This window comes from Anabrus simplex, chromosome 1, assembly GCF_040414725.1.
Source record: "Anabrus simplex isolate iqAnaSimp1 chromosome 1, ASM4041472v1, whole genome shotgun sequence".
NCBI classification, from domain to species: Eukaryota; Metazoa; Arthropoda; class Insecta; order Orthoptera; family Tettigoniidae; genus Anabrus; species Anabrus simplex.
In genome coordinates, this window is record NC_090265.1 from 800,088,745 (window position 1) to 800,116,058 (window position 27,314).

The 27,314-nt window shown below is 42.7% G+C and overlaps 1 protein-coding gene across 1 annotated transcript; it reads left to right on the top strand.

Moving 5' to 3' along the window:
- The first annotated feature begins 206 nt into the window (after window positions 1-206).
- LOC136857550 (hexamerin-like) lies at window positions 207-27,314 on the top strand. Its single transcript, XM_068225227.1, has 8 exons — window positions 207-299; window positions 5,395-6,158; window positions 14,001-14,159; window positions 17,405-17,578; window positions 17,686-17,814; window positions 24,215-24,530; window positions 25,849-25,985; window positions 26,871-27,314. The coding sequence occupies exons 1-8, from the start codon at window positions 215-217 to the stop codon at window positions 27,162-27,164; spliced, it is 2,058 nt and encodes a 685-aa protein (XP_068081328.1). The 5' UTR covers window positions 207-214; the 3' UTR covers window positions 27,165-27,314.

The following is a 27,314-nucleotide window of genomic DNA, read 5'->3' on the forward strand; positions in this document are numbered from 1 at the left end:
AAAGGGGTGCAGTAGAATATTCTATGATGCTAACAGTATCGATTTCATCACAAAATCTCCCCATACCATTATGAGTTTTCATGGCAACTCAGCTTCTTGTTGTGGCAGTCAATGGCCTCTTGCCGGCATTTGATGATAATCTCTGACCCTATCCGAATACTATATAAACTGTGTCCAGCCACTTCCTAGCTTGTACTTGTCGAAAGGCAACACCATGAGGACGGCAACCATTGTAGTACTGGCTCTTGTGGCAGCCCTAGCAGCAGGCTCCGTGATCCCACCCAGGGAGCGGAAAGTCGGTGAGTACTAGATCGTACACATCGTTCAGCATCATAGTGCATAGTGTATCATGTTACATGTACTTGCAAGTTATCTCTGTTAATATTGATATGAGAGGCTTTAGAGAGACATTAAGAGCCAACATTTATGTATCTAGCTGGCGGCTCTGATAGTACAGGGGCGAAGCGTTTTTTTAAATGGGTAGGTTGAGATTTATTGAATCTCGAAAGTAACAAACGTGCTCAATTCCTCAAAAATCACAGCCTTATTCTACTAGAAAGACTGTGTCTTTTAACCCATTAGAGGTCGAAACTTACTTCCCTTCAAGAGGTACACATGTTACGCAAACCAGGTATGGAAAACATTAAGAATAGAATAATTATCTTAACTAAATTATTTTTCACTTACACATAAATAAGAGAGTAGAAGTGTTATTTCAGATTAATAAAAGAAACCATCACAGCTCCGTAAGTGCGTAAATAAGTAAATTAGTGAGTCCTTGGAAAGTATCATACATTTTATTGCTACGCCTATTCTGTTTGGCAATCACTTAAAGTTAAAATACAGTAGTTTAAGACCAGTAAGTAAGGGTATATTATCGAAGGATTCCCCGATTGACGTGATCATGATGACACTTTTTAAATATATATGCACAACATTAATTTATGTACTGTTATATATTACATAGTAACACTTCTTCAATTTATAGGTTGCCTAAAAGACAAAGTACCGGGCGAGTTGACCGCACGGTTAGGGGCGCGCAGCTGTGAAATCGCATCCGGCAGATAGTGGGTTCGAATCCCACTGTCGGTAGCCCTGAAGATGGTTTTTATGTGATTTCCCATTTTCACACCATGCAAATGCTGGGGCTGTACCTTACTTAAGGCCACGGCCGCTTCCTTCCTATTCTTAGACCTTTCCTGTCCCATCGTCGCCGTAAGACCTATCTGTGTCGGTGTGACGTAAAGCAAATGGCAAAAAAAGACAACGTATAGGTAATACCAACTGATATTATGTAACATACATAGAAGTCTATTGAATGTTAAAGCAAATCACTGAATGCGGTTTCTTAAAATACTTATTGATGATTTCAAGGCAGGAATTCCAATATCAATACTCAAAGATTTTGCCAGGTGGAATGCCTTGCAAAACTCAAACGAATTTTCTTGTTATCGTACCCCCACTCCCAATTAGCAAGCCCAGGACTTCGAACATTTTTGGCTTGTATTCTTCCTTGTAAAAAGGAACTGTGGGCTCGTATATTTTCTTCTTCTCACGGTCAACGTCGTCAGGTTGACTCGCGGAGGATTCGAATCGGACGGTTGGATCAGTTATATATCCTACATTGTTGTCTTTGTAAGCAGTTATATCGATCCTTCGAGTGCTTCCGTTCTCTGCCAAACTATGGATCTCTTCATGAACGGTGAATGCAGTTCTTCTGAGGGCCTGGACGATGGTAGTTCTTATTTGATGATGCCTAGCGATGTGCAGAATTTCGCCACCCTGGCAGGAACCAAGGACGGGTGCAAGTGTTTCAATCTCGTTGAGGCAACACCTACAACGGTTATTGTCCATCGATCTACCGGGGACAGCACGAACTGCTGCTACATTCTCCGTCATTTTCAGGGCGTCCCTCCATTCACTATGCGATAAACCATCGTGCTGGCAAACCCATTTATTGGAACCTGGATGTTCTTTAAAAAGGATAACTCCTTTACCTTTGTGAGGGAGATCGCACCATTTGTTATATTCCAGGTCTCTTAATATCTCCCTGATATTTGAAGAGTTTATAAAACCATCCTCGGGATTCACCAGGTTGTCGTCAGGTAATACATTGAGTCTTGTTAGGCAAATTTTGCTTTCTTCTTCTTGTAGGTTCCTTGTACTGAGGATGTAGGGGTTCAGATATCTTTTCAGAATCCGCAGACCATTTATTTGTTGTAGGAATGCCTCCAACTGTGTACAGAATAGTCAAAGTCCCTTCAATTTTCTCTGACAGTATATCATGGCATCTGGGAGATCGGCTGGTAACTGAAGGATAATACGACAAAAAATATATACAATAAGAAATCTCTACCCTGGAACTTTAAATTAAGACATTATTAAACAGTGTCCCGGCCAGAAATTTTATATGCAGCAGAAACTCTTAAATTTACAAGAATTGGGGATCTTGAAAAACTAGAAACATTTGAAAGAATAATTTTGGGAAAAATACTGGGACCTATAAGAAAGAACAATGCATAATTTAGACTAGATCAAACAGAGAGCTATATTTAAAAGTTGAATAAACTGACAAATGTAATGAGGAAAAAGAAGAGCCCAGTTTTTGGACACATTTATAGAATGAATAACAATAGACTAAGTAAAGAAATCTTCAACTTATTGAACAGCTACAAATCCTAGCCAATGTAGTTCATTGAAATTGAAAAGGAATTATAATACTTACGATAGAAAACAGAACACGTTTCGGAGAAGTAACACGAAATGCCGGATTTCAGGAGAGAAAGTAATTAGCAACTGGAAGAAAATGGACTCAGAGGTAAAAAGGAACAACATTCTCAGTAAATGAAGGAAGTTTGGAAACGAAGAAAGTTAAATGCAAAGAAATGTAACCAAAATTGATTTAATTTGCCCTCAAAAGAGCTATTCGAATAATACTAATAATAATAATAATTGAGCCATGTATTTGATTTTCCCGCCCCTCTTCTACTATTTATTGTGTCTGTGTTTTTCAACTTTTATGTATTATTGTGTTTTTCGCCCGTTGTTGTCCCTTTGGGCAAATAATAATAATAATAATAAAATTATTCCTAAAAGATGCTCCCAGGGTAAAGGAACTATTTCCGCCCTGGGAACGGCCCGGCCTGTGCTGCCTCCCCTCTGCCTTCCCTCCCGTACCCCTGCGGATGCGCCAAGCTCTTTACGCAGACTCCCCGTGTCGCCTTGCGTCACGTGGTCTCGCGTCACGGCTGCTCTTGGCCAGGCCGTGCGGCCTGGCTGGGAGCAAGTGCCATTCTTGCCTCGCTCTCTGACTTGAGCATCTCACGCACCGCCTTCGAACCCCGGACCGCTAGGGGGTATGGGAGGTAAGCACCCTGAACTTACGTAACGATCACAGACGATGGGAGGACATTATTGATTGTAAACCACTGAATAGGCGCTGGAGTTGTTTCAAGTTGTTATAAAAGTACAGTTGCCTCTAAATCGTAATGTATGTGTGAACCTCTTGGGATCGTTTATTGCAGTCTTACTGCAACTTAACTTATTGGGCGCTTGTGCCCTTAGTGGTTGAAAGTATATATATGTATATGGTATCATGGTATGTCATGTTAAGGGAAAATTGCGCTCCTCCTTGAGCCACCTGAGGTGGCGCTTTATCAATAAGTCTTATCCAGAATTACCTTTTACACTGTTTTTTGGTGATGAACTGTGAACAGGGGCTGGATCCCTGTAAATTACAATAGGGCACGTGTCGGAGGAACCTGAGTGATGTTGGTGTTTAAATACTTTAAATCTTTTTACTTTTCTTGGTGTTTACCTATTTGTTTAATAAAATTTGTTAACCTGATTCCCTCGGCTATCTGTGTTCTTGCCCTCTGGGTTGTACTATATTCTCGGGAAGTCCAGACCCTATGGAGGCCGCACCTTCTGTAGGTTTCGCCAGTGATAATTCACGGTACAATAATAATAATAATAATAATAATAATAATAATAATAATAATAATAATAATAATAATAATAATAATAATAATAATAATAATAATAATAATAATAAGGCCGTATTATTCAAGGTCTGTAAGAAAAGTTTGTTTCAGCTCCTAGAACTATAACTTTCTCAAGGCTGCGATATTTCACTCGATAAGCATTCTAGTGTATTTCGTTTTTTAAACACGGCATGAAAGAATGATGTCGTGTATTAAACATCGTTGAAAGTTTTGTAGGCCTATACCTTATATTTCATTATACTGTACTGTTTTAATTCTCCCAAACACCTGCAGATTGGAGTAATTACTACAACAATCTGCGTTGTGAGTTTCTCCCACTACGATGAACAGTAGCTAAGCGCATATATTTACAAGATACAAACCCTCTTCACCCTGTCCTTCAAGTAATTGCTTCCGCTTGTGCGCGAAGCCCTGAAAATGGTTCTCCGTGGTTTTCCACTTTCACTCCAGGCAAATGCTGGAGCTGTACCTTAATTAAGGCCATGTACGCTTTCTTCCCACTTCTAGCTCTTTGCTATCACATCGTCGCCATAAGACCTATCTGTGTCAGTGCAATGTAAAGCAATGTGTAAAAACATTTACAAATGAAAGGTAGATACCATCCCGGCATTTGGCTGGAGAAGAAGTGGGTAACCACGAAAAATTACTTCGAGAATGGCTGAGATTGGAATCGATCCGCCTCTACTGAGCTGATCACCCAAGGCTGCGCAGACCCTCGTACCCATTTCTTCAGATTTTGTGGCAGTGCCGGGAATCGAACCAGAGCCTCCAGGGTCGGCAGCTAATCACACTGACCATTACACCACAGAGGTGGACGGATTATCATGTATTGCATTAAAATAGGAAACCGGCCCCGCCGTGTAGCGTGCCTGCCTCTTACCCGGAGGAGCCAGGTTCGATTCCCGGCCAGGTCAGGATTTTACCCGAATCTAAGGGCTGGCTCGAGGTCAACTCAGCCTACGTGATTACAATTGATGAACTATCTGGCGGTGAGATGGCGGCCCCGATCTGGGAAGTCAAGAATAACAGCCGAGAGGATTCGTTATGCCGACCACACGACACCTCATAATCTGAAGGCCTTTGGGTTGAGCAGCGGTCATTTGGTAAGCCGTTGCGCCATGGGGTTTAGTTTAATACCAAAATATAAACTATTGATCTTGGTTATGAAATAATCGAATTAGATTGTTTAATATCGATTAACATTTCTGTTATGATTTGAATGTTAGTACTGGATATAATCCATTTCAAGGAGCAGGAGGATTGATACAGACGTTACCAATATTTGAATAATGTACGGAAATAGCTGGGTAGCTTTCTGTTACTTATACTGCATTTTTTTAAAATGTGTTTTTGTAATTAATGTTTATGTCATTTTCTGATTCATTCACAGCTGACAAGGATTTTCTGATCAAGCAGAAGAACATAATTCAGCTTTTTATCCGCCCCCACCAACAGAACATTTTTAAAGAACAGGTGGAGATAGGCAACTCGTACGACTTGGAGGCCAACCTCAACAATTACCGTGAACCTCAGGAGGTGAAACACTTCTTAAACCTGTACAAACACGGCCAACTGCTGGCACGCGATGCAACATTTTCTATGGTGAACAGGGGTCACGTTTACTTGCTGGAACGTCTGTATGACGTTTTTTACCTGGCCAAGGATTACGACACGTTCTACAAGACCGCCTGTTGGGCTCGCGATCGTGTCCACCACGCTATGTTTGTTTATGCTCTCTCGGTGGCTGTAATTCACCGTCCAGACACCCACGATATCATCCTGCCACCCCCCTATGAGGTGTACCCCGAGCTGTTCGTGGACACCATTGTCATCCAGAAGGCCTATGAAGCCCGCATGACGAACCAGCAAGGACCAGTCATAATTCCTTACAACTACACTAGTCACATCCGCAACGGAAATGACCTTATCAATTACTTCACCGAGGATGTTGGTCTTAGCACCTATCTCACCTACCTGAACTACGAGTATCCCACCTGGATGGATGTCCACAAGTATGGTCTGAATGTCCAGCGTCATGGAGAGATCTTCTACTACACCCGTCAACAGCTTCTGGCTCGCTACCAGCTGGAACGTCTGTCCACCTACCTGCCAGGAGTCGAGACCATCCACCTGGACCTCGACAGTCCAGTCATGGTGAGTATTATTACAGATATTATACTTGTAAACATGCTATGGGCTTTTGCCATGTCAAGGAAACAAGGTGAAACTCTTTACGTTCCCCATCACCAGATGTTTCATTCCGGGCTTGTGTCAGAGCCATACTTCATATGTGTGTACACCAGTTATACCCTCCCTCCCCCTGTCCTCGCCCTCCCAGGACGATTCTGATGGTGCCGTCAGCTTCCGCTTCGAATGATGGCGCTGTACCGCGTACGGTGAACCATCAGGTGCTGAGTGAACGTACCACATACACTTCTATTACTAACGTCTAAATTCAAACCTTCATTACTGTAGAAGTCCTCCTCGTGACCAGTTGAGTTTTTCTACAGAAGACTTGGAGTTACGTTCTCTGTGAAACGTTGGTTTCTTGATACGGCAGAAGCCCAAAAGCGCATATCATGTTCACAAGTTCGAGCCGTGAAAGCATCAACGTTAACAGACATTGTACTTGTTGCAGTTTCTTCGTTAACGACCGGCACGCTTTTGAAACCTAACAGGCCGGCTGTGTTTACATTCTTTGTCTGCGGTGTGGCAGGATTTCCCTAACTCCAGGCATAGCGTTGTCAACTCTCCGTTTTAACTGCTTAGTCTCTGAGAGCGTGCAGCGAGACTGCAGCTGTGCAACACTGGAGACCTGACAAGCGAACGGCATGCTGTTGAATTACTCCACGTGGACTGTCACTGACAAAGCAAGCTTGCTATTGGTCAAGAGCCATCTGCTATTGGTCACAGCAGAGGTGACTGCAAACAGTCATAAATCTGGTACTGTCGGGGGGTGGTACTGCTTTACGTTTGAGTCGCTGGTCGTTAACGAGGAAACTGAAACAACTTTACCACTATATACAGGATCACCCATATAAAGTAAGACCGAACGCACAGTGTTTTTACTCTGCGCTACGGCAGCTGCTTCAGCCGAACTTAGGTGGTGCGCGGCCGCCCTGATTTAAGTGTGTATACAATCTTATATGTAATATTACTTTATAAAAGTTTCTGGAGGTGTTGTCCTTCCTGGGTAAATACATTGTATCTGGTAACCACATTCCGGCTGATGTGAGTGAGTTCTACCACTGTAATCTTTCTGATTTTATTCGTAATGTTTTATTTCACTTTCTCCAATGTGTGGGGATTTGTTCGATACACTTTTTCTTTCAGTTTACCCCACAAGTAAGAATCACACACTGTTAGATCTGGAGTAGGAGGGGGAAACAGATCAGCACTGATCACTCTGTCTGCAAACACTGGCAAGGTTATAAGAATGGAGTCTTTTGCTGTATGAGCGGGGCTGAATTTTGTTGAAACCACCCACGATTTTTCTTCATCCCTTAACTGATGGAAGAACGGCGTCACAATGTCGTCTTGGTACCTCTCTGCATTTACTGTCGTCTCGAAAAAAATAAGCCCAATTATTCGTCTTACACTAACAGCACACCAAACACCAATCATCCTATGATAATGAACCGAATTGAACCACATAGCACAACAGCCTTGAAGGGCCATGGCCTACCAAGCGACCGTTGCTCAACCCGAAGGCCTGCAGATTACGAGGTGTCGTGTGGTCAGCACGACGAATCCTCTCGGCCGTTTTTCTTGGCTTCCTAGACCGGGACCGCCATCTCACCGTCAGATAGCTTCTCAATTGTAATCACGTGGGCTGAATGGACCTCAAGCCAGCCGTCATATTCAAGTAAAAGTCCCTGATCTGGCCGGGAATCGAACCTGGGGCCTCCGGGTAAGAGGTAGGCACGCTACCTGTACACCGTGGGGCCGGCTCTACGATAATGAGGGACTTCATAAACAACATTAGGATTTTCTGCACACCAATAGCAAGAGTTATGACTGTTCCCATGAACATATGAAATCAGGCCTCATCCGAAAAGAACACAAACTGTGGGTCGAATAAACGATCATTCAATGATGCAAGATACCACTCACAATATCTCACTCTTGTGGCTGGATCAGCAGGTTTTGAGCAATGGGCTCGTGGTAAACATGTACGGTTTAATATGTAACAGCTTTGTACCTCTGTGTACAGAAAAACCAAAACCCCTACTTGTGCTAATTTTGTGAGTGATTTATTCGGTGACCGTTCAAGATTCGCACCAATGTCATCTAGCTTTCCCTCTGTTAAAACTGTTCGTGTAGGCGCATGTTTTCCATTGACCACTGAGCCAGTAGTTTCAAATTTATTTACAATTACATGAATCTGTGCTCGTGAAGGTGGCACTTCACCAGCAAATTGCTGAACAAGTGCATCGCGTACCCGTCGAGCCGACCTGTATTCCAAGTCCAAAAAGTCCCCAGGCCCGGATGGGATTCACAACGAACACCTAAAGACAACACTGATAGACATCATAGATCCACTGACTCTACTATTCAACGAATGCATGAAAAGAAAAACAATACCCAGCATATGGAGAAAGGCAAAAGTAATCACGCTATACAAAGGAAAAGGCAGCAAGTAGTTCATACAGGAGGATAGCACTGGAGTGTAATATATTCAAGCTCTTCTCAAAGATCATACTACATTGCATACGACCAAGAATAGCAAGAGAGATATCACCAAACCAGTACGGGTTCATGGAAGGCAAATCGACCTTACAGGCCATCGAAGAAATTATAGTTGAAATAGACAGCGCACTAAACAGCCAGCCCACTGTACGCCATTTTCATCGACTACGCAAAAGCATTTGATAGCATTGACAGAAAAATACTCATACAAAAACTCGAGAAAGCACTACCCGACGGGGAGATAATAAAGGCCATACTTAACGCAAACCAGGTAGAAATCTACGATGGAACCTCCACCACACCCGCCCTGACGCAGACGAGGGGAGTCCTGCAAGGAGACCCAATGAGCCCTATGCTATTCAACCTGATGACATCCGACATCATAAACGTACTGGAGACCGAAAGGATCAAACTAATAAAGTACGCAGACGACATGACGCTGATATCCAGGGATCCCACGTATATACAGACTGCATTCAATAACCTCAGAAAATGGGCGGATAAAAACTCGCTAACCATCAACAGTGCTAAGACAAAAGTTATCAAATTTAGAAGGGGAGGAAAACTGGCAAGATATGACGTTTTCCGTAACGGAAATGAACAACTCGAGATCGTGTCATCATTTAAATACCTGGGTATCACACTGCAGACCACAGGCTCAACCTTCACACTGCACTTAAAGGAAACAGCAGCGGCAGCAACCAAAGCAATGTACGAGATCCCCAAGCCGCAGAACCTCTCAGTGAACACTGCAATGGCACTATTCAAGCTTAAAGTGGCCCCGATAGTTACGTATGGGATACAATTGATATGGCACAAACTAACTGTTGCAAACATGAAAAGAATATAAAATATAAAGGCCAGGTACTTGAAACGGATCCTACAGATCTTAAAATTTACAGAGAATCGAATGGCATACATAATGCCAGACGAAACATTCTTTCTGGAAGACATCAAACAAACATTCGAGCTACCAGACACCGCCGCATCAACTGCCGTCCTCTAAGAAAGGAGACAGAAAGCCTAGCAGACACCTGAAGGTTTCTACGAAACGGAAGTAATGAAGAACAGTGAATGGAAGGCCCAAACTACAAACTACGCCATGTATACACACGCTTCGGTGTCCACGGATTCCACGGGAAAATATGCCTAACCACCAGATTTCACGCCCCAAACGAAGAATGTATCTGCCGTCTCGGCGGAATGACCTGTCCTAGGTACCACCGGATGAACTGTACTGAACAAACACAACGCATCAGCACACTTACCCAGGACTGGTAAAAAAAAACACAACGAAGTGATGTACCAAAAGAAAATAATGACAAATTGTAACCTCTAACACATATGTACACATTGTGTTTAATTTCAATAAATTAATAACTTTTACATACGAAAATACGGTGTTGCAATGATAACTGTCCCACCATGTTAACAGCTGAGATTCAGACTGGCGACTGATGCTTGCGAGGTCGAATACGTGCTCGTTGCTTGCAAGGTCAGGAACTATCCGCGCGCCTCCGATACTACAGCTTACTTATCGAAGAGTAAAAATGTCGCTTGGACGGTCTTAGCTTATATGGGAGAACCTGTATTATATTAGTGACATTTCTTGTCGTAGTTGTTTCTCTGCTAGCTAAGCAAAAATCACAGTCTTTTATTTGCTTAGCCAACTTATTAACCCTATGAGTAGGTGAGAACAACCTTAGCCTCTGCACTGAGAGATTTAAAGTGGGAAGTTTATGATCAAGTATTCTGTATCTCACCCACGGTGACCACGGTTGCCATCAATTAGCAGACTCGAACAGCTGTTATTCTTGATCCAACCATCCGGTTCGAAAGAGACTTATCCCAAGCCAAAGAGAAAATTTATGAACCATTCACCTCGTATCTGAATGAGCAACATAATATTCACCCAGAAAACTACTCTCCAATGGGTTTGCTATTTGGAAGCAGAGCAGTGAGTCTAAGCATACTTGGGAAATCTTGAAGAAGCTTGGAATCCAGCACGCGACTCTGGAAAAAATTGTAGTGGATGTTTTAAAAGATTCTGTGAATATTTCAAATAATCACGTATTCTTTCTTCCTTTCTTAATCCGCTTACCCTCGAGAGTTGGTTTTTCCCTCGGACTCGGACTCTATCGCCTCAAGGGCAGTGAGACTTTGGGTCGGGGGATACAACTGGGGAAGGAGGACCAGTACCTCGCTCAGGCGGCCTCACCTGCTATGCTGAATACAGGCCTTGTGGAGGGATGAGCAGATCGGAAGGGATAGACAAGGAAGAGGGGAGGATGTGGCCGTGGCCTTAATTAGGTACAATCCCGGCGTTTGCCTGGAGGAGAAGTGGGAAACCACGGAAAAGCATACCTACCGAGGCTGAGTGAACCCCGTTCCAACCCTCGTACCACTTTTCAAATTTCGTGGCAGAGCTGGGAATCGAACCCGGGCCTCCGGGGCTGGCAGATAATCACACTAACCACTACACCACAGAGGTGGCTTACATCACTTATACTACTCCTAAATGATAATCGTTTAGTGTTTACTTAGCTTTTAGAATATCTTTAACGTTTTCGGTTATCATCATCATCATTATCATCCTAATTTGAAGAGGCAGCCTTTACAGAGCAGACCCTTTGTTAATGGTTGTTATAAAAATTGCATGACCTAAGATATCCTGTGCAGGCATTGAAACCATTTCGGCTGCCTGCGTGTCAATTTCGACGTTCCGTTTTAATCTACCAGATGGCAGAGGAACGGAACTCTCTTGGGTGATGCACGACTGAGTTTTTGATTCTGTTGAGTGAACAACAATGTTCCACCAGAGATCATTTACATACCGACATCGTATGACGTGGAATGTCGAATGAACTTTTTTCAGCTCTTCAGATATCCCACTGTTTCCGTCAGATATGAACCCGCGATCTTGGTTGCGGAGGCCGACACTCATGCCTAGAGAGACCCTCCGATGAGAGTGGGTGGCGTCTGCTGTGTAAGGGAAAGAGTGTCTAGTGTTGTGTGAGCTGCAGCAATATGAGGAACAGCACAAACACCCGGAAGCCGAGATAAGCGAATTAACGGTTTACGATGAAAATCGCACATCTCACCCGGGAATCGAACCTGGAGCCCCGAAGCTCGAACGCCAAGGCACTTACCCACTTAGCCGTGGAGCCGTACTATTCTGTGCTCCCAGTATGTCATGTTCCACATCGCAAGCAAATATTTCAATATTTTCCTAGAATCTACTTCCCCGCCAAGATGTCGGAGAAGTTAAGAAACGAGATTTCCACTTTCGGAGGTGCACTTGACCCGGAGGTTCACTCAGCCTACACTAGTACTAGCTTAATTCCTGGATGAAAAGGTGACCTGTCGTAGAGCTACCTACCATTTTACTCCACTTTTTTTTTGCTAGGGGCTTTACGTCGCACCGACACAGATAGGTCTTATGGCAACGATGGGATAGGAAAGGCCTAGGAGTGGGAAGGAAGCGGCCGTGGCCTTAATTAAGGTACAGCCCCAGCATTTTCCTGGTGTGAAAATGGGAAACCACGGAAAACCATTTTCAGGGCTGCCGATAGTGGGATTCGAACCTACTATCTCGCGGATGCAAGCTCACAGCCGCGCGCCTCTACACGCACGGCCAACTCGCCCGGTCTTTACTCCACTAAGTGCCGAGTTTACGGATAGTGGAAGCCTTTACCTTCCACCACTCCTAGGGCCTTCATGGTCTGTACAAAGATGACTTTGTTTTGCTTTGTTATTTTCTATGGTTATATAGATGGCTGTACACTTTTTGTTCGTTTTGGTATTTCAGTGTACCATGCCTACCAGTTTAATGTGAAACTGTTTCGTCTAATCTTTCAACTACCGAGCTAGATAACTGCAGTCGCTTAAGTGTGGCCAGTATCCAGTATTCGGGAGGTAGTGGGTTCGAACCCCACTGTCAGCAGTCCTGAAGATGGTTTTCCGTGGTTTCCCATTTTCATACCAGGCAGATGCTGGGGCTGTGCCTTAACAATGACCACGGTCGCTTCCTTCCTATTCCTAGGCTTTTCCTATTCCATCGTCGCCATAAGACCTATCTGTGTCGGTGCGACGTAAAGCAAATAGCAAAAAAATCTTTCACCTACGGGTATCCTTAATTATTTTTGTATAATGAAGACTTTATTTTTCCCCCACTGCTCCTATTAAATGTTTTCATTCCTTCCCTGTACGCCTGCGTAGCATAACGGTTAGTGTTAGTGTTAGAGCTGCTCGACCAAGTGGTAAGTTCCGAGCTGTCAGCGGAGAGATGGCGTGGAATGACATTAGTAGACGAATAAGTTTGAGTGGCGTTTATAAAAGTAGGAAAGATCACAATATGAAGATAAAGTTGGAATTTAAGAGGACAAACTGGGGCAAATATTCATTTATAGGAAGGGGAGTTAGGGACTGGAATAACTTACCAAGGGAGATGTTCAATAAATTTCCAATTTCTTTGAAATCATTTAGGAAAAGGCTAGGAAAACAACAGATAGGGAATCTGCCACCTGAGCGACTGCCCTAAATGCAGATCAGTATTGATTGATTGATTGATTGATTGATTGATTGATTGATTGATTGATTGATTGATTGATTGATTGATTGATTGTTATTAGCTGCCGTCCTCAGGGGCCTGGGTTCGATTCCCGGTACTGCCAGAAATTTAAGAATGGCAGGAGGGCTGGTATGTGGTTGAATTGGTACATGGGGGTGTGCCTGAAACGAGCTGCACCACCTCAGGATGAGGAATCGAGTTTACTTAATCCTCCCCGGAAGGGGGAGGCGGGTCTCCTGGACGGTGAAGCCGTCTCTCAGGCCAGGAGATGCACGGAAAAGGTGAGAGGGTTGGCGGCCGTGCCCTATGCTAGGCACTGTCCCGCCATTCGTCCTAGTGCAAGAATGGGAAGCCATTCTCAGAACAGTCAACAGTGGGGACCAGCCCCTCTTCGTCTCCCGAATACAGAGGCGTAGAGCGACGGTAGAGCCGAGGCGGCCCCTCCTCTGTTCGATTGGTCGGTCGGAGTGCAGAGCTGTCTGACCACGGTAGAGCCGTTGCCACTTGTAGGTCGAAGCGTACTCTGTAGCCCCATATTGGTCGGATTTCCATAAGTGCGTTTGTTTTCTGTAATTTAACAGGTTGCAAGCTCGGACAAGTGCATGCTTATGATTCTTCTCCCAGTAATTTAAAATTACCAGTCGATTATGCCATAATGTATTGTTTGTGGTGTATGTCCTCTACTTGTGATGCTGCGATGTTCATGCCTTCTATTATATATTTGGTGATGTTTCCAGTCCGGCTACAATCCCCAGCTCCGTTACAAGAATGGCCAGGAAATGCCAGCCCGTCCTGAAGGTATCACCATACATGACAACGATCTCGTAGACATCGACGAGGTCAAGAACATCGAGAGGAGACTGCAGGACGCTATCGACGGCGGCACTTTTATCAAGGTGAGACCTGCTTTATATTTAACTATAGATCTTCATTCAAATTATTTCCATCCGAATTTATGGAATTATGCATGGATGACCTCCTTAACAATGTAGACACCAATGCTACTGAACACACATTAATGCAAACCATTTGCTTTGCACAGTATGATTAGTCCTTTGCTACGTATCAATTTATGCCTAGAAAAACCACTATTTCAGCTTAGATCTCTGGCCAGAAAGGTTCTGTCATCTAAGGTTCAGTGCTGCATGAACTATGTCAACGAATTATCGTTCTAAGTGACACGTGTGCCGCGGGTCAGTATTTCTCCCCTGAACATTGTATTTTGACTACATTTTGTGGAAAAGTGATACAATTTCTACTCGTTTGTATGCTATAAAAATATAATATTCTTGACAATTTTGACTTTTTTATAAACTCATTACTTCTTATTTTGTTCTTATAGAAAATTATTTTGAACTATTATCTCTCACTGTAGAACACTGCCTCTCAAACTTTGTGGGCCTGCGCCCCCTTCTTTCCGTAAATCATTTCACGCCCCGCTAATGAATTATTGATTTGCACAAGGTCTACTTTCCTGTTAGGGTTAATATCTCAAAAAATATTTTATAATTATTTTATTATTATTAATTATGAGTGCTAAATAAATAATATTTTCAAAGTAATAATTATAATGCGATCACTGTACAAAGAGTCATGAATAACACAAATAATACATGCATACATACATACATACATACATACATACATACATACATACATACATACATACATACATACATACATACATACATCAGCATTATAGACTATTATGCCTTTCAGCGTTCAGTCTGCAAGCCTCTGTGAAATTAAATGCCGCCACAATCCTCTCTTTGCAACTAGTGCTGTGGCCTCATTTAGTTCTATACCTCTTATCTTTAAATCGTTAGAAAGCGAGTCTAACCATCGTCGTCTTGGTCTCCCTCTACTTCTCTTACTCTCCATAACGGAGTCCATTATTCTCATAGGTAACCTATTCTCCCCCATTCGCCTCATATGATCCCGCCATCGAAGACGGTTTATGCGTATCGAGTTCATTCCTAACTTAGCCTTTATCTCCTCATTCCGAGCACCCTGCTACCATTGTTCCCACCTGTTTTGCCAGCAATCATTCTCGCTATTTTCATGTCTGTTACTTCTAACTTTTTAATAAGATATCCTGAGTCCACCCAGCTTCGCTCCCGTAAAGCAAAGTTGGTCTGAAAACAGACCGATGTAAAGATAGTTTCGTCCGGGAGCTGACTTCCTTCTTACAGAATACTGTTGATCGCAACTGCGAGCTTACTGCATTAGCTTTAGTGCTCCTTGATTCGATCTCACTATATTACCATCCTGGGAGAACACACATCCTAAATACTTGAAATTATCTACCTGTTCAAGCTTTTTATCCCCAATCTGACTTTCAGTTCTGTTGAATTTCTTACCTACTGACATCAATTTAGTCTTCGAGAGACTAATTTTCATATCATACTCATTACATCTATTTTCGAGTTCCAAGATATTAGACTGCAGGCTTTCGGCACAATCTGCCATTAAGACCTAGTCGTTAGCATAGGACAGACTGCATACTACATTTCCACCTAACTGAATCCCTCCCTGACACTTTATAGCTTTCAGCAAACTACGAACAATAAAGGTGAAAGATTACAGGCTTGTCTAATCCTTGTAAGTACCCTACAGTAAGAGAATAAAACAAATTATAGAAAATATACGGAGGATTCTACACTGACTGCAATTAACATTTCAGACTACATCATTTGATATGATTTTGTTAGAACAGAATTAATGATTAATTAATTTTCTTTCACAAGGTTTTTAATGTTTGGTTCTGACTGTGCTAGTGCACACCGCAGATCACTTTCAACATCTAACCGTGCTCGGTATTTTGATTTGATATAACGCAGCGTAGAAAACCCAGATTCACATAGATATGTTGATGGAAATTACACAATACAAATGAAAATAAAATAAAAATGTTAAAATTATTTCCTGCAAATTTTTCAAATATTCACATTTTTTACTTTATTTTCATTTCTTTTGTCATTCTATTGAATTTCTTATACACGTAGAAAAAGTTTGTGGAAACATTCCAAAAATGCAGTAATTTTTAGACCACGGTAAAAATTCTTGTATTTTTGTAACTTTTTACACATTTCATCACACAATTCATAAACACGAATTGATTGTCCCAGCGTTACTATGAAGTATAATAGTTTTAGGAAAACCTTTTTTTTCTACGTGTACTATTTAGCGGCGACGAAAATAACTTTTTGTAGTAAATTCTTTTCTTTGTCACAACTTTTTACTGTTTAGCAAATTCGTGTGTGTTTTTCATTGCTCACCACGCCTCGCCTGAAATTCTCCAGGTTGAGAAGCGTTGTTGTAGAATATTCTTAGGTTTACATTGTTGACTTTCATCGGTCTAAAGCAGTGGTTCTCAAGCTGTGCTACGCGTACTCCTAGGGGTACTTTTAGAGGGGTACGCGAGCAGCCTTAGGGAGAAAATGAGGAAAAATTTAAATATGGAAATAAATAAGAAGAAAGTTAAGTAAGTATATATGGAGCTAATCTTCTCTTGAAAGTTTCGCCTGGACTACGGAACATCAGAAAGCTGTGTCACGCCATGCAGGCACACACATCACATTGACATTCTGATAGTTCGCAATCTCTGAATTACAGAATTAAGATCGAACATGTTGTTCATCGTTATTTATTAATTTGATATTGAGACTAAAATCTAGCGTTTTTTTGAAACTTTCATACAAACAGGGTATCCTGTTTTAGTTTATTATCATTGCATTATACTTGTTACAGACACAAACTCTTCAATTTCTTGTGATGTGTTATAAAAATGTATTTAATTTCATAATCTCGTCTTATTTACGATGTGTATTTAAAATAATGGGGGGTGGGTTACATTGAACTTTTAGCCATGAGTGAGGGGTACAATTCATAATAGTTTGAGAACCTCTGGTATAAAGCAAAACCTACCTGTGTTAGTATAACGTTAAACAGATGAAAACTAAAGCAAGTAGCAAAGCATTAAAATTCTTAACTAATGCATGTTTAGGATGATTATGTATATTTTCTTATACACATTGAACAATATTGGATTTTTATTAATAAATCTTAAGTATATAGTGTAATCTTTGTCGTAGTACCTAATAACGGACTAAATTTCTTATATGTAATCTTACAATTGTAGCAAACTCACGAAGGACCCCAGAGAGTTTTCTTGAAGGATCTGGACGTTATGGATATCCTTGGGAATTTGATCGAAGGCAACAAGTGCTCCCTGAACAAACGTTACTTCAAATCTCTCTTCCTGATGCTGCTTTCTCTGTACGGCCACAGCGTGGACCCCGAACATTCATACGGAGTAAGTAATGAGAAATTAAAAATTACAAACCGTAATTATACTAATGTGTGTTAATGTGTGAACCTGGAGTTACGAAGCTATATTATGCCTTATTTGGTTATTTGAAGGTTGCCCCTGGAGCTCTTGAACACTTCGAGACAGCTTTGAGAGATCCCATCTACTTTGGCGTCGTTAAGCGCATCGTGGAGTTGTTCGAGAGGTACAAGAATCAGTTGAAGAGCTACACCCGTGATGAGGTAAGATTCCCCAGTCGATGATCCATTAGAATTCGTTTGGTTATATCAGGCGCTCCTAGTAACAATGATACATTCAGAAATATATGAGCAGGTTCGAACCCGCTTTGGACATTAGTTATCATTCGAGGGCATTGTGTTTTCTTTTCTTATTTCCGGCAAGGGCATTTAATCATGCAAGTATATGCACTTGCACACATCATCATCATTATCATTTTCCAACTCTAGTTTCCCGGGTGCGGTGTTCAAGCGCTCGCCATTTATTCTTGTCTGCATACATATTTTATTCGAGGACATCTTCTCATTTTACACCCCTGTCCCCTACATATGATTTCACTGTGTGTATCCAGCTTTTCCTTACCTATCTCCCTAGTCTTTCTCCTTGGACAGTAAGTATTTTTTGTAAGTATTCTAAGTACTTTTTGGCAGGTGTCACACTCTTCATTCTCACAATGTGCCCATACCACTGAAGTATACGCTTCTTTATTACACTGGCAATAGGGGCTTTCCTGTTTTCTTTATTTCTGATTTTGTCCTTTCGAATTGTTTGATTCATAGTCCTAATGAATTTCATTTCTGTTGCCTGAATTCTGCTGTAGTCATTATTTAGTAGAGTACAAGCTTCTAAACCATATGTGGTAACTGATACGAAGTAGGTCTGGTACAGGGTTCTTTTTTGTGATATTTTGCAGTCGCAGGGTATATTTCTGACTTGATTGTAGACGTTTGATGCTTTCTGTATCATTCTGTATCATTTCCTTTTTGACAGTCCTGTCGTACTTCCGAGGTACTTGAAGAGAAAAAGTGATTCTAATTTTGCTCCTTCCAAAAAGAGGTTTGAGTTTGTTCCTTTCCTGCTGATGGTCATTTCTACTGTCTTTGTTTTGCTCATCTTCATCTCAAATTTATATGTTCCCCTCAGTTAGTTTTTCTGTACTTCAGCTTCTATTTCTCCCCATAACAGCACATCATCAGCAAATCTTCTTCTTCTTCTTCTTCATCATCATATGTTTACCCTCCAGGATCGGTGGTGTAGTGGTCAGTGTGATTAGCTGCCACCCCCGGAGGCCCGGGTTCTATTCACTGCTCTGCCACGAAATTTGAAAAGTGGCATGAAAGTTAGAACGGGGTCCACTCAGTCTCGGGAGGTCAACTGAGTAGAGGTGGGTTCTATTCCCACCTCAGCCTTCGTTGAAGTGTTTTTCTGTGGTTTCCCACTTCTCGTCCAGGCAAATGCCGGGATGGTACCTACAAGGCCACGGGCGCTTCCTTCCCTCTTCCTTGTCTATCCCTTCCAATCTTCCCATCCCTCCACAAGGCCCCTGTTCAGCATAGCAGGTGAGGCCGCCTGGGCGAAGTACTGGTCCCTCCGCAGTGTATCCCCCGACCCAGAGTCTGAAGCTCCAGGACACTGCCCTTGAGGTGGTAGAGGTGGGATCCCTCACTGAGTTCGAGGGAAAAACTGACTCTGGAGGGGAAGCAGATAAAGAAGAAGATTAATAATATTTGGTTAGTTTTTAAAGTATGCTCACCGAAAAAGTTGGCCATGCGGTTAGGGGCACGCAGCTGTTAGCTTGCATTCGGGTGATAGTGGGTTCAGATCACACTGTCAGCAGCCCTGAAGATGGCTTTCCGTGGTTTGTAATTTCCACACCAGACTATGATCGTTTAATTCCCACTCCTAGCTCTTTCCTATCCCATCGTCGCCACAAGACCTACTGTATATGTGCCGGCGCGACGTTAAGAGTAACTTGTAAAAGTTAACAAAATAAACTATGCTCAAATTCACCAAATTTCAGTTGCATTTTTCTTGTGTTTTCTGATAGATCTCGGAGGGACGAATCATATTATATCTCACTACGCCCTGAGCTACCGTACGTTAACTAACTACTTGAGTGGAGCTTTCAAAGTGAGAAATTTCATAATAATGAAGATATACTTAGTATTCAAGAGGAGAAATTTGGGTAAATGTTCGTTTGCAGGAAGAGGAATTAGGGATTGGAATAATTTCTCGAGGGAGATATTTGATAAATTTTGAACTACTTTAAAATAATTTGAGAACAGTCCAGGTCAGAGTTTCACAAACCTTTTGTGTCTGAGGCCGTCTCAGCATATCGCACTCATGTCCAAGGACCCACTTGCCACGGAACGTCATACTGAATTATTCTTCTTCTTTATCTGTTTACCCTCCAGGGTTGGTTTTCTTCCCTCGGATTCAGCGAGGGAACCCACCTCTACCACCTCAAGGACAGTGTCCTGGAACTTCAGACTCTGGGTCGGAGGATACAGCTGGGGAGGTTGACCAGTACCTCACCCAGGTGGTCTCACCTGCTATGCTGAACAGTGCCTTGCGGGGGGATGAGAAGATTGGAAGGGATGGGCAAGCAAAAGGGAAGGAAGCGGTTTTGGCCTTAAGTTAGGTACCATCCCGGCATTTGCCTGGAGAAGAAGTGGAAAACAACGGAAAACCACTTAAAGGATGGCTGAGGTGGGAATCTAACCCACCTCTACTCAGTTGACCTCCCGAGGCTGAGTGACCCCGTTCCAGTCCTCATACCACTTTTCAAATTTCGGGAATCGAACCCGGGCCTGCGGGGTTGGCATATTATCACACTAACCACTACACCTCACAGGCGGACCATACTGAATTCAGTGAACAAAAAACATAATTTTGTAACGCTACCATGTTTGATTGTATTCGGATTATTTAGGACTAATATTTAATTTCCCCTAAATTTGAATTTAACTTCATTTGCATAAAGATACTTTATATACGGATAGAAATTATAAAACATTGGAACATTATCATTTAGACATTTTAGATGTTTTCGTCACCAAGAAAGAGGATGGATCTTTAGCACGCAGCGTTTATCGTAAGCCTACACACACCAATAGATATCCCCACGCCGATTATCACCATCACCCTGCCCAGAAACATGGTATACTTACAACTCTAACTAGCAGGGCCAGGCGTATTTGTGAAGTGTCAGCTCTACCAGAGGGAATTAACACCTTGAGAACCATCTTTGAGAGCAACGGTTATAGCAAAACTTTCATCCCCACGACTCTGAAACCGACGAATAATCGGACGTCTGTCAAGAAGAAAGATGTAAAAAGAACTGCTTACCTACCTTACATACGTAACACGACGGATCGCATTGCTAAAATTTTACATAGGTACAATGTACGAACTGTATTTGGAACTTCAATTAAGATTAGGCAACTCCTCCGACCAACTAAGTACAGTTTGCCTAAATTGCACCAACCTGGTATCTACAGACTTTCCCGTACTTGTGGCAAGGTTTATATTGGGCAGACTTCGAGAACGAGATGTACACGCGTCAAAGAATCTAACAGGTGTATCAGACTCAACCAACCTGATAAATCAACTGTTGGTGATCATGCCTTAACACCTCGTCATGATGTCATACTCCAGGTTCTTGCCCGTATAAAACAATATCGCCCCAGAATCATCAGGGGGCGGTAAACACCCAGATAATTTCAACCGCGATACAGGCCTCAGCGGATCATTGCTACCTGTTATCAGAATCATTAGAAAATGATGCTTACAGTTGTCATTCGTTGTCTCTAACATGGGGATAAAATGGCGTCCATTTTATCCCCATTTTAAGTTCTTTGTTGCTTTCTCTTAGCAACCTTTGATGCGCCCCGTTTGCTTTTTCTGTTTCTCCTGATGAAGAAAGGCAAGGTTCCTTTTGAAACAAGTTGAGAGTGTTTATATAGTTCATTACACGGCATAAACCCAAAATATACATCATGAATAACATCGAAACAACAGACTGGATCTGGAAACTTACTTGAGAAAATTAACTTGCGACAGTTGTTGGATCAATAGGACGCATGGTGCTGAGTTTCAAAGATCAAGCGTTTTACAAGCGTAGTCAGCCGAACCGAAGTTCAGCCTCTACATTAGTTCCATTTCTGTACTTCGTTTTCATTTGTGTGAGAGCAGAAAAGGTAAACTCACAGAGGTATGTTGTTATGAAAGGCATTCAACGCAGTATTGCCTTTCTGGAGTATAGGGGATGTCACGGACCCGAAAGCCGACCAGAGACGTGGAGTCGTGATACAAGGTCTTCACAAGATACTGTACCATTTATCGGCCAAAAACTGCATGTACAGTACTGTATACAAGTTATACAACAGTGAACACATAGTTCATAAGTTTAGAATAATGTTCTATGAATTTTGTGTGTACATTAAAATTTCGCTCTTTAAATACTTACAACTTACAGTCGAATCTCGATATCTCGAACCTCCATCACTCGAATTTTCAGTATCTCGAACTAACTCAAATTTCCCGGCCGTTTGTCCTATTATTCACGTATATTTATTTCGCTATTACTCGAAATTCGGTTACACAAATTTATCAATTTCCTCCCCTGAAGAAAAAAATACTCTGTAACTCGAATTTTTGTGCAACATTAACTGCGCAATACGACATTTGTGGTTTGTGAGGAACAGTTGACGAGTAAAGAAAGGTTTACAGTGACGCTGAGAGTTAATATGACGGGAACCGAGAAACAAACTTCTAGTGATCGGAAAATCGGCGAAGCCTCGCTGTTTCTCGGGTGTGAATTCATTACCGGTCACATACGAAAGCAACCCCCCAAGTCGCGGATGATAAGCTCCATTTTGGAATCTCGGCTGCGAGGTATTGGTGAGAAGTTTCAACGTGAAGGGAGGAAGCATTAAGAGTAACGAACAAAATAGACTAACAGATTTTTTTCCAAGGGTGTTGACCGAAGAGTGTTTCTTGTTTCACTACTGTATGTACTGTGTCATATCTTCTAAAAAATTACTATAATAAGGGTTATAATTAAAGTGATGCCTAAAATAGAATTCATTTGTATATTTTTAAATACTGTTATATATAATGTATTCAGTATAAGCCCGTATATACATACGATTCAATTATGTGCTTTACATGCTCAAAAACGGTATTCTCTATATCTCGAAATTTCGATAACTCGAAATAAATTTATACTCTAGAGGTGATTCGAGATATCGAGGATGTATTATTGAGCCCCCTTGCATTATAGTCCCCCCACCCAGGTGGTCCGCGAACCACACTTTGGGAATGACTGGTCTAGATAAAGAAGTGATAGGGAATTTGCCACTCTGTTACTTTCCAACTCAGGCTTAACTTTTTTTCCTGTGCTCAATAGATTGCTTGGGACCCAGGCTAAAGCCCTGTATTTCCCTACTCTTTTCAGATTTCATTACAGTGGAACCTCGATATCTCGAATCACCTCAGGAGCTAAATTTTATTTCGAGTTATCGAAATTTCGAGATATAGAGGTTTTTTTTTTTTTGCTATTTGCTTTACGTCGCACCGACACAGATAGGTCTTATGGCGACGATGGGACAGGAAATGGCTAGAAGTGGGAAGGAAGCGGCCGTGGCCATAATTAAGGTACAGCCCCAGCATTTGCCTGGTGTGAAAATGGGAAACCACGGAAAACCATTTTCAGGGCCGCCGATAGTGGGGTTCGAACCTACTATCTCCCGAATACTGGATACTGGCCGCAATTAAGCGACTGCAGCTATCGAGCTCGGTGAGAGAGATAGAGAATACCGCTTTGAGCATGTAAAGCACATAATTGAATCATATGTATCTACTGGCTTATACTGAATACAGTACTTTTTGTGTTAAAAAATATACTAACAAACTCGTATTTTACGGCATCACTTTAATTATGACCATTATTAAAATAACATTTTAGAAGAGAGAATGCAGTACATACAGTAGTGAAACAAGAAACATACCTCTCTTGGGAACCTATTCGTTAGTCTCTTTTGTTTTTTACTGTTAACCTTCTTTCCTTCCACACACTTTTCAACAACATTTATTGCTGCGAGAAACACTGTCGTTTATATTCGACTGACTCTGTATGTAGGTTCAAAACCACGCAGCCAGGATTTGTAAATGGAGCTTGTCATCCACGACTTCCGAGCTTGCTTTCGTACGCGACCGGTAATTAATTCACACCCGAAAAACAACGAGGCTTCGCCGACTTTCCCATCACTAGAAGTTTGATTTTCGGTTCCCTTCATATTAGCTCCCAGCATCACGGTATCCTTTTCTTTACTTGTAAAGTGTTACTCACAAACCACAAATGCCGTATTGCACAATCAATATTGTACACAATTCGAGTTACAGAGTAATTTTTGCTTCAAGGGAGGAAAACTGCTTCGAGAAATCGAGAAATTCGTGTAACCGAATTTCGAGTAATAGAGAAATAAATACACGTGAAGAATGGGACAAACTGTTGGGAAATTGAAGTTACTTCGAGATACTGAAAATTCGAGGAATGGACTGTATTAAAAGTTAGCACGTTGGGCCCTAACTTACTTGAAGTACTTCCTTTCTCTCCACCAGCTCATTGTCCCTGGAGTGAAGATCGAGTCTGTCGATGTGGACAAGCTGATCACCTACTACGACGACTTCGAGTTCAATCTGAACAATGCTGTGGAGGTGAACTCCTTGGAGGAGGCCGAGAAATTGGACATCCGTGTCCGCCAGAAGAGACTCAACCACAAGCCCGTCACTACCCGCATCACCGTGAACAGCGACAAGGCCACGAGGGTGATGGTGCGCGTCTTCCTTGGCCCCAAATACGACTACTTGGACCGCGAGATGACCTTGAACGAGAAGAGGCATTACATGGTGGAAGTTGATCGCTTCCCCTACGATAGTGAGTACTCTCTTACTGTTCAGTTTTCTTCAACAAACATTTCCTTGTAGTTGTTTTAAGGAGAGCGTTCTTTCTTTCTTTCTTAATCTGTTTACCCTCCAGGGTTGTTTTCTCCCTCGGACTCGGCGAGGGATCCCACCTCTACCGCCTCAAGGGCAGTGTCCTGGAGCGTGAGACCTTGGGTCGGGGGATTCAACTGGGGAGGATGACCAGTACCTCGCCCATGCGGCCTCACCTGTTTTGCTGAACAGGAGTCTTGTGGGGAGGATGGGAAGATTGGAAGGGATAGACAAGGAAGAGGGAAGGAAGCAGGCGTGGCCTTAAGTTAGGTAACATCCCGGCATTTGTCTGGAAGAGAAGTGGGAAACCACGGAAAACCACTTCGAGGATACCTGAGGACGGAATCGAATCCCCTTTCTACTCAGGTGACCTCCCGAGGCTGAGTGGGCCCCGTTTCAACCCTCGTACCACTTTTCATATTTCGTGGCAGTGCCGGGAATCGAACCGAGGCCTCCGGGGGTGGCAGCTAATCACGCTAACCACTACACCACAGAGGCGGATAAGGGGAATCATGACTGAAATGTTGCGATTTTTCACCAGAAAATCGAATTTTTAATTTTAACCATAAAAAAATCCCCCAATTCTTTCTCTTTCAAGTCCCATTGTGAGTTTTCCCTAACATAATTTTTTAAGCTCTACACCTTTCTTTTCTTTCTTTCTTAATCTGTTTACCCTCCAGGGTCCGTTTCTCACTCGGACTCAGCGAGGGATCCCACCTCTACCTCCTCAAGGGCAGTGTCCTGGAGTGCGAGACTTTGAGTCGGGGGATACAGCTGGGGAGGATGACCAGTACCTCGCCCAAGCGTCCTCACCTGCTATCCTGAACAGGGGCCTTGCGGAGGGATAGAAAGATTGGAAGGGACGGGCAAGGAGGAGGGAGGGAAGCGGCCGTGGCCTAAGTTACGTAACATCCGCTAAATACTCTCAGAACCATCTCAAGAGAACTGTAACCTTTCTTAACAACCTCGTTAATATGACTACCCCAATGAAGATCATTACTTATATGAACACCTAGGTACTTACAGTATTCCCCAAGAAGTACTATCACCCCATCAACACAGTAATTAAAACTGAGAAGACTGGAAAACAATGTCAGCAGCAATTATCTTGATTCTTCCTGAGTTTAAGCTACCAATACTCTTGATGTCATATTCAAACTAGTGTTACTCTCTCATTACATTTGTCTTGCAGAAAAATTCTGCAATCAATTTTGGGTAAGTGCTATGATGACAAATTAAATACACATGTTCTTTCTCAGTTGTTGCTGGCCAGAACGTGATCGAACGAAGCTCTCGCGATTCCAATGCCATCGTCAACGATCAAATTACGACCACCAGCCTGCTGAAGAAGATCGACAACGCTCTGGAAGGAAAGGAACCCCTGTACATTGGCTCCGTAAGTTTATATGTATTATCTCTGTGTTACAATGAGAATAGGAATCATGACGCAGACACATAAAAACCAAACCAAACCCCATGACGCATTAGCCTCGGAAGGCCTGCAGATTACGAGGTGTCGTGTGGTCAGCATGATGTATCCTCTCGGCCGTAACTCTTGGCTTTCCAGACCGGGGACGCGATATCACCGTCAGATAGCTGGCATCTAATTCCACCGTTATAAGAAATGTAGGAATTAAAATATTTAATTTTTTTTATTTCTTTCCTTCTTTCTTAATCCATTTACCCTCCAGAGTTGGTTTTTCCCTCGGACTCAGCGAGAGATCACACCTCTACCACCTCAAGGACAGTGTTCTGGAGCGTGAGACGTTGGGTCGGGGATAAAACTGCGGAGGAGAACCAGTACCTCGCCCAGGCTGCCTCACCTGCTATGCTGAACAAGGGCCTTGTGGGGGATAGGGGGATTGGAAGGGATATACAAGGAAGAGGGAAGGAAGCGGCCGTAGCCTTAAATCAGGTACCATCCCGGTATTCGCTGGAGGAGAAGTGGAAAACGACGGAAAACCACTTCAAGGAAGGCTGAGGTGGGAATCGAACCCAAAACTAATCCGTTGTCCTCCCGAGGCTGAGTGGACCACGTTCCAACCCTCGTAGTACTTTTCAAATTTCGTGGCAGAGCCGGAAATCGAACCCGGGCCTCCGGGCGTGGCAGCTAATCACGCTAACCACTACACCACAGAGGCGAACAACCGGAGTTCAACGTTTTAAATAAAAATGTACGTCAAGTAGGTAGTGAAGCTTAAAGTGTCATTTTTCGTCCACTTTTGAATGTGGGAAGAAGTCAAAATGGTCAAATTATAGAATAGAATGTTATCTGTTGCAGACTTACCGCCACTGTGGCTTCCCTGAGCGTCTCCTGATCCCCCGCGGCAGGAAGAGCGGACTTCCTCTGAACCTGTACGTGGTGATCGCTCCCTATGAGGGCGAGGACCTCAACTTCCACCCCTCTGACATCACCTGCGGAGCTGGCATCAACTACCAGAACGTGGACAAGAGGCCCTTTGGATACCCCTTCGATCGCGTTATCTACGAGCCTTACAACTTCGCTGTTCCTAACATCTACCAGAAGGACGTGATCGTGTTCCACAAGACCCAGGAGGAGATTAACAAAGCCTAAGAAGCGTTTCGATCAGGTCCTCCTCACAAGATGTCCGCATATAACCATTGTACAAACAGTACCTGACGTGATTGTATCACACATATGCATAAGTACTAGAGCTTTAACTGTCGACCGAATGAAATAAAAGACTGAGCCGATTTCTATACA

Excerpts from the sequence above, each read along its gene's own strand:
- LOC136857550 (XM_068225227.1), top strand. The coding sequence starts at position 215 with ATGAGGACGGCAACCATTGTAGTACTGGCTCTTGTGGCAGCCCTAGCA. Across the intron at positions 300-5,394 it reads ACCCAGGGAGCGGAAAGTCG|CTGACAAGGATTTTCTGATC; the intron begins GTGAGTACTAGA and ends ATTCATTCACAG. Across the intron at positions 14,160-17,404 it reads ACGGCGGCACTTTTATCAAG|CAAACTCACGAAGGACCCCA; the intron begins GTGAGACCTGCT and ends TTACAATTGTAG.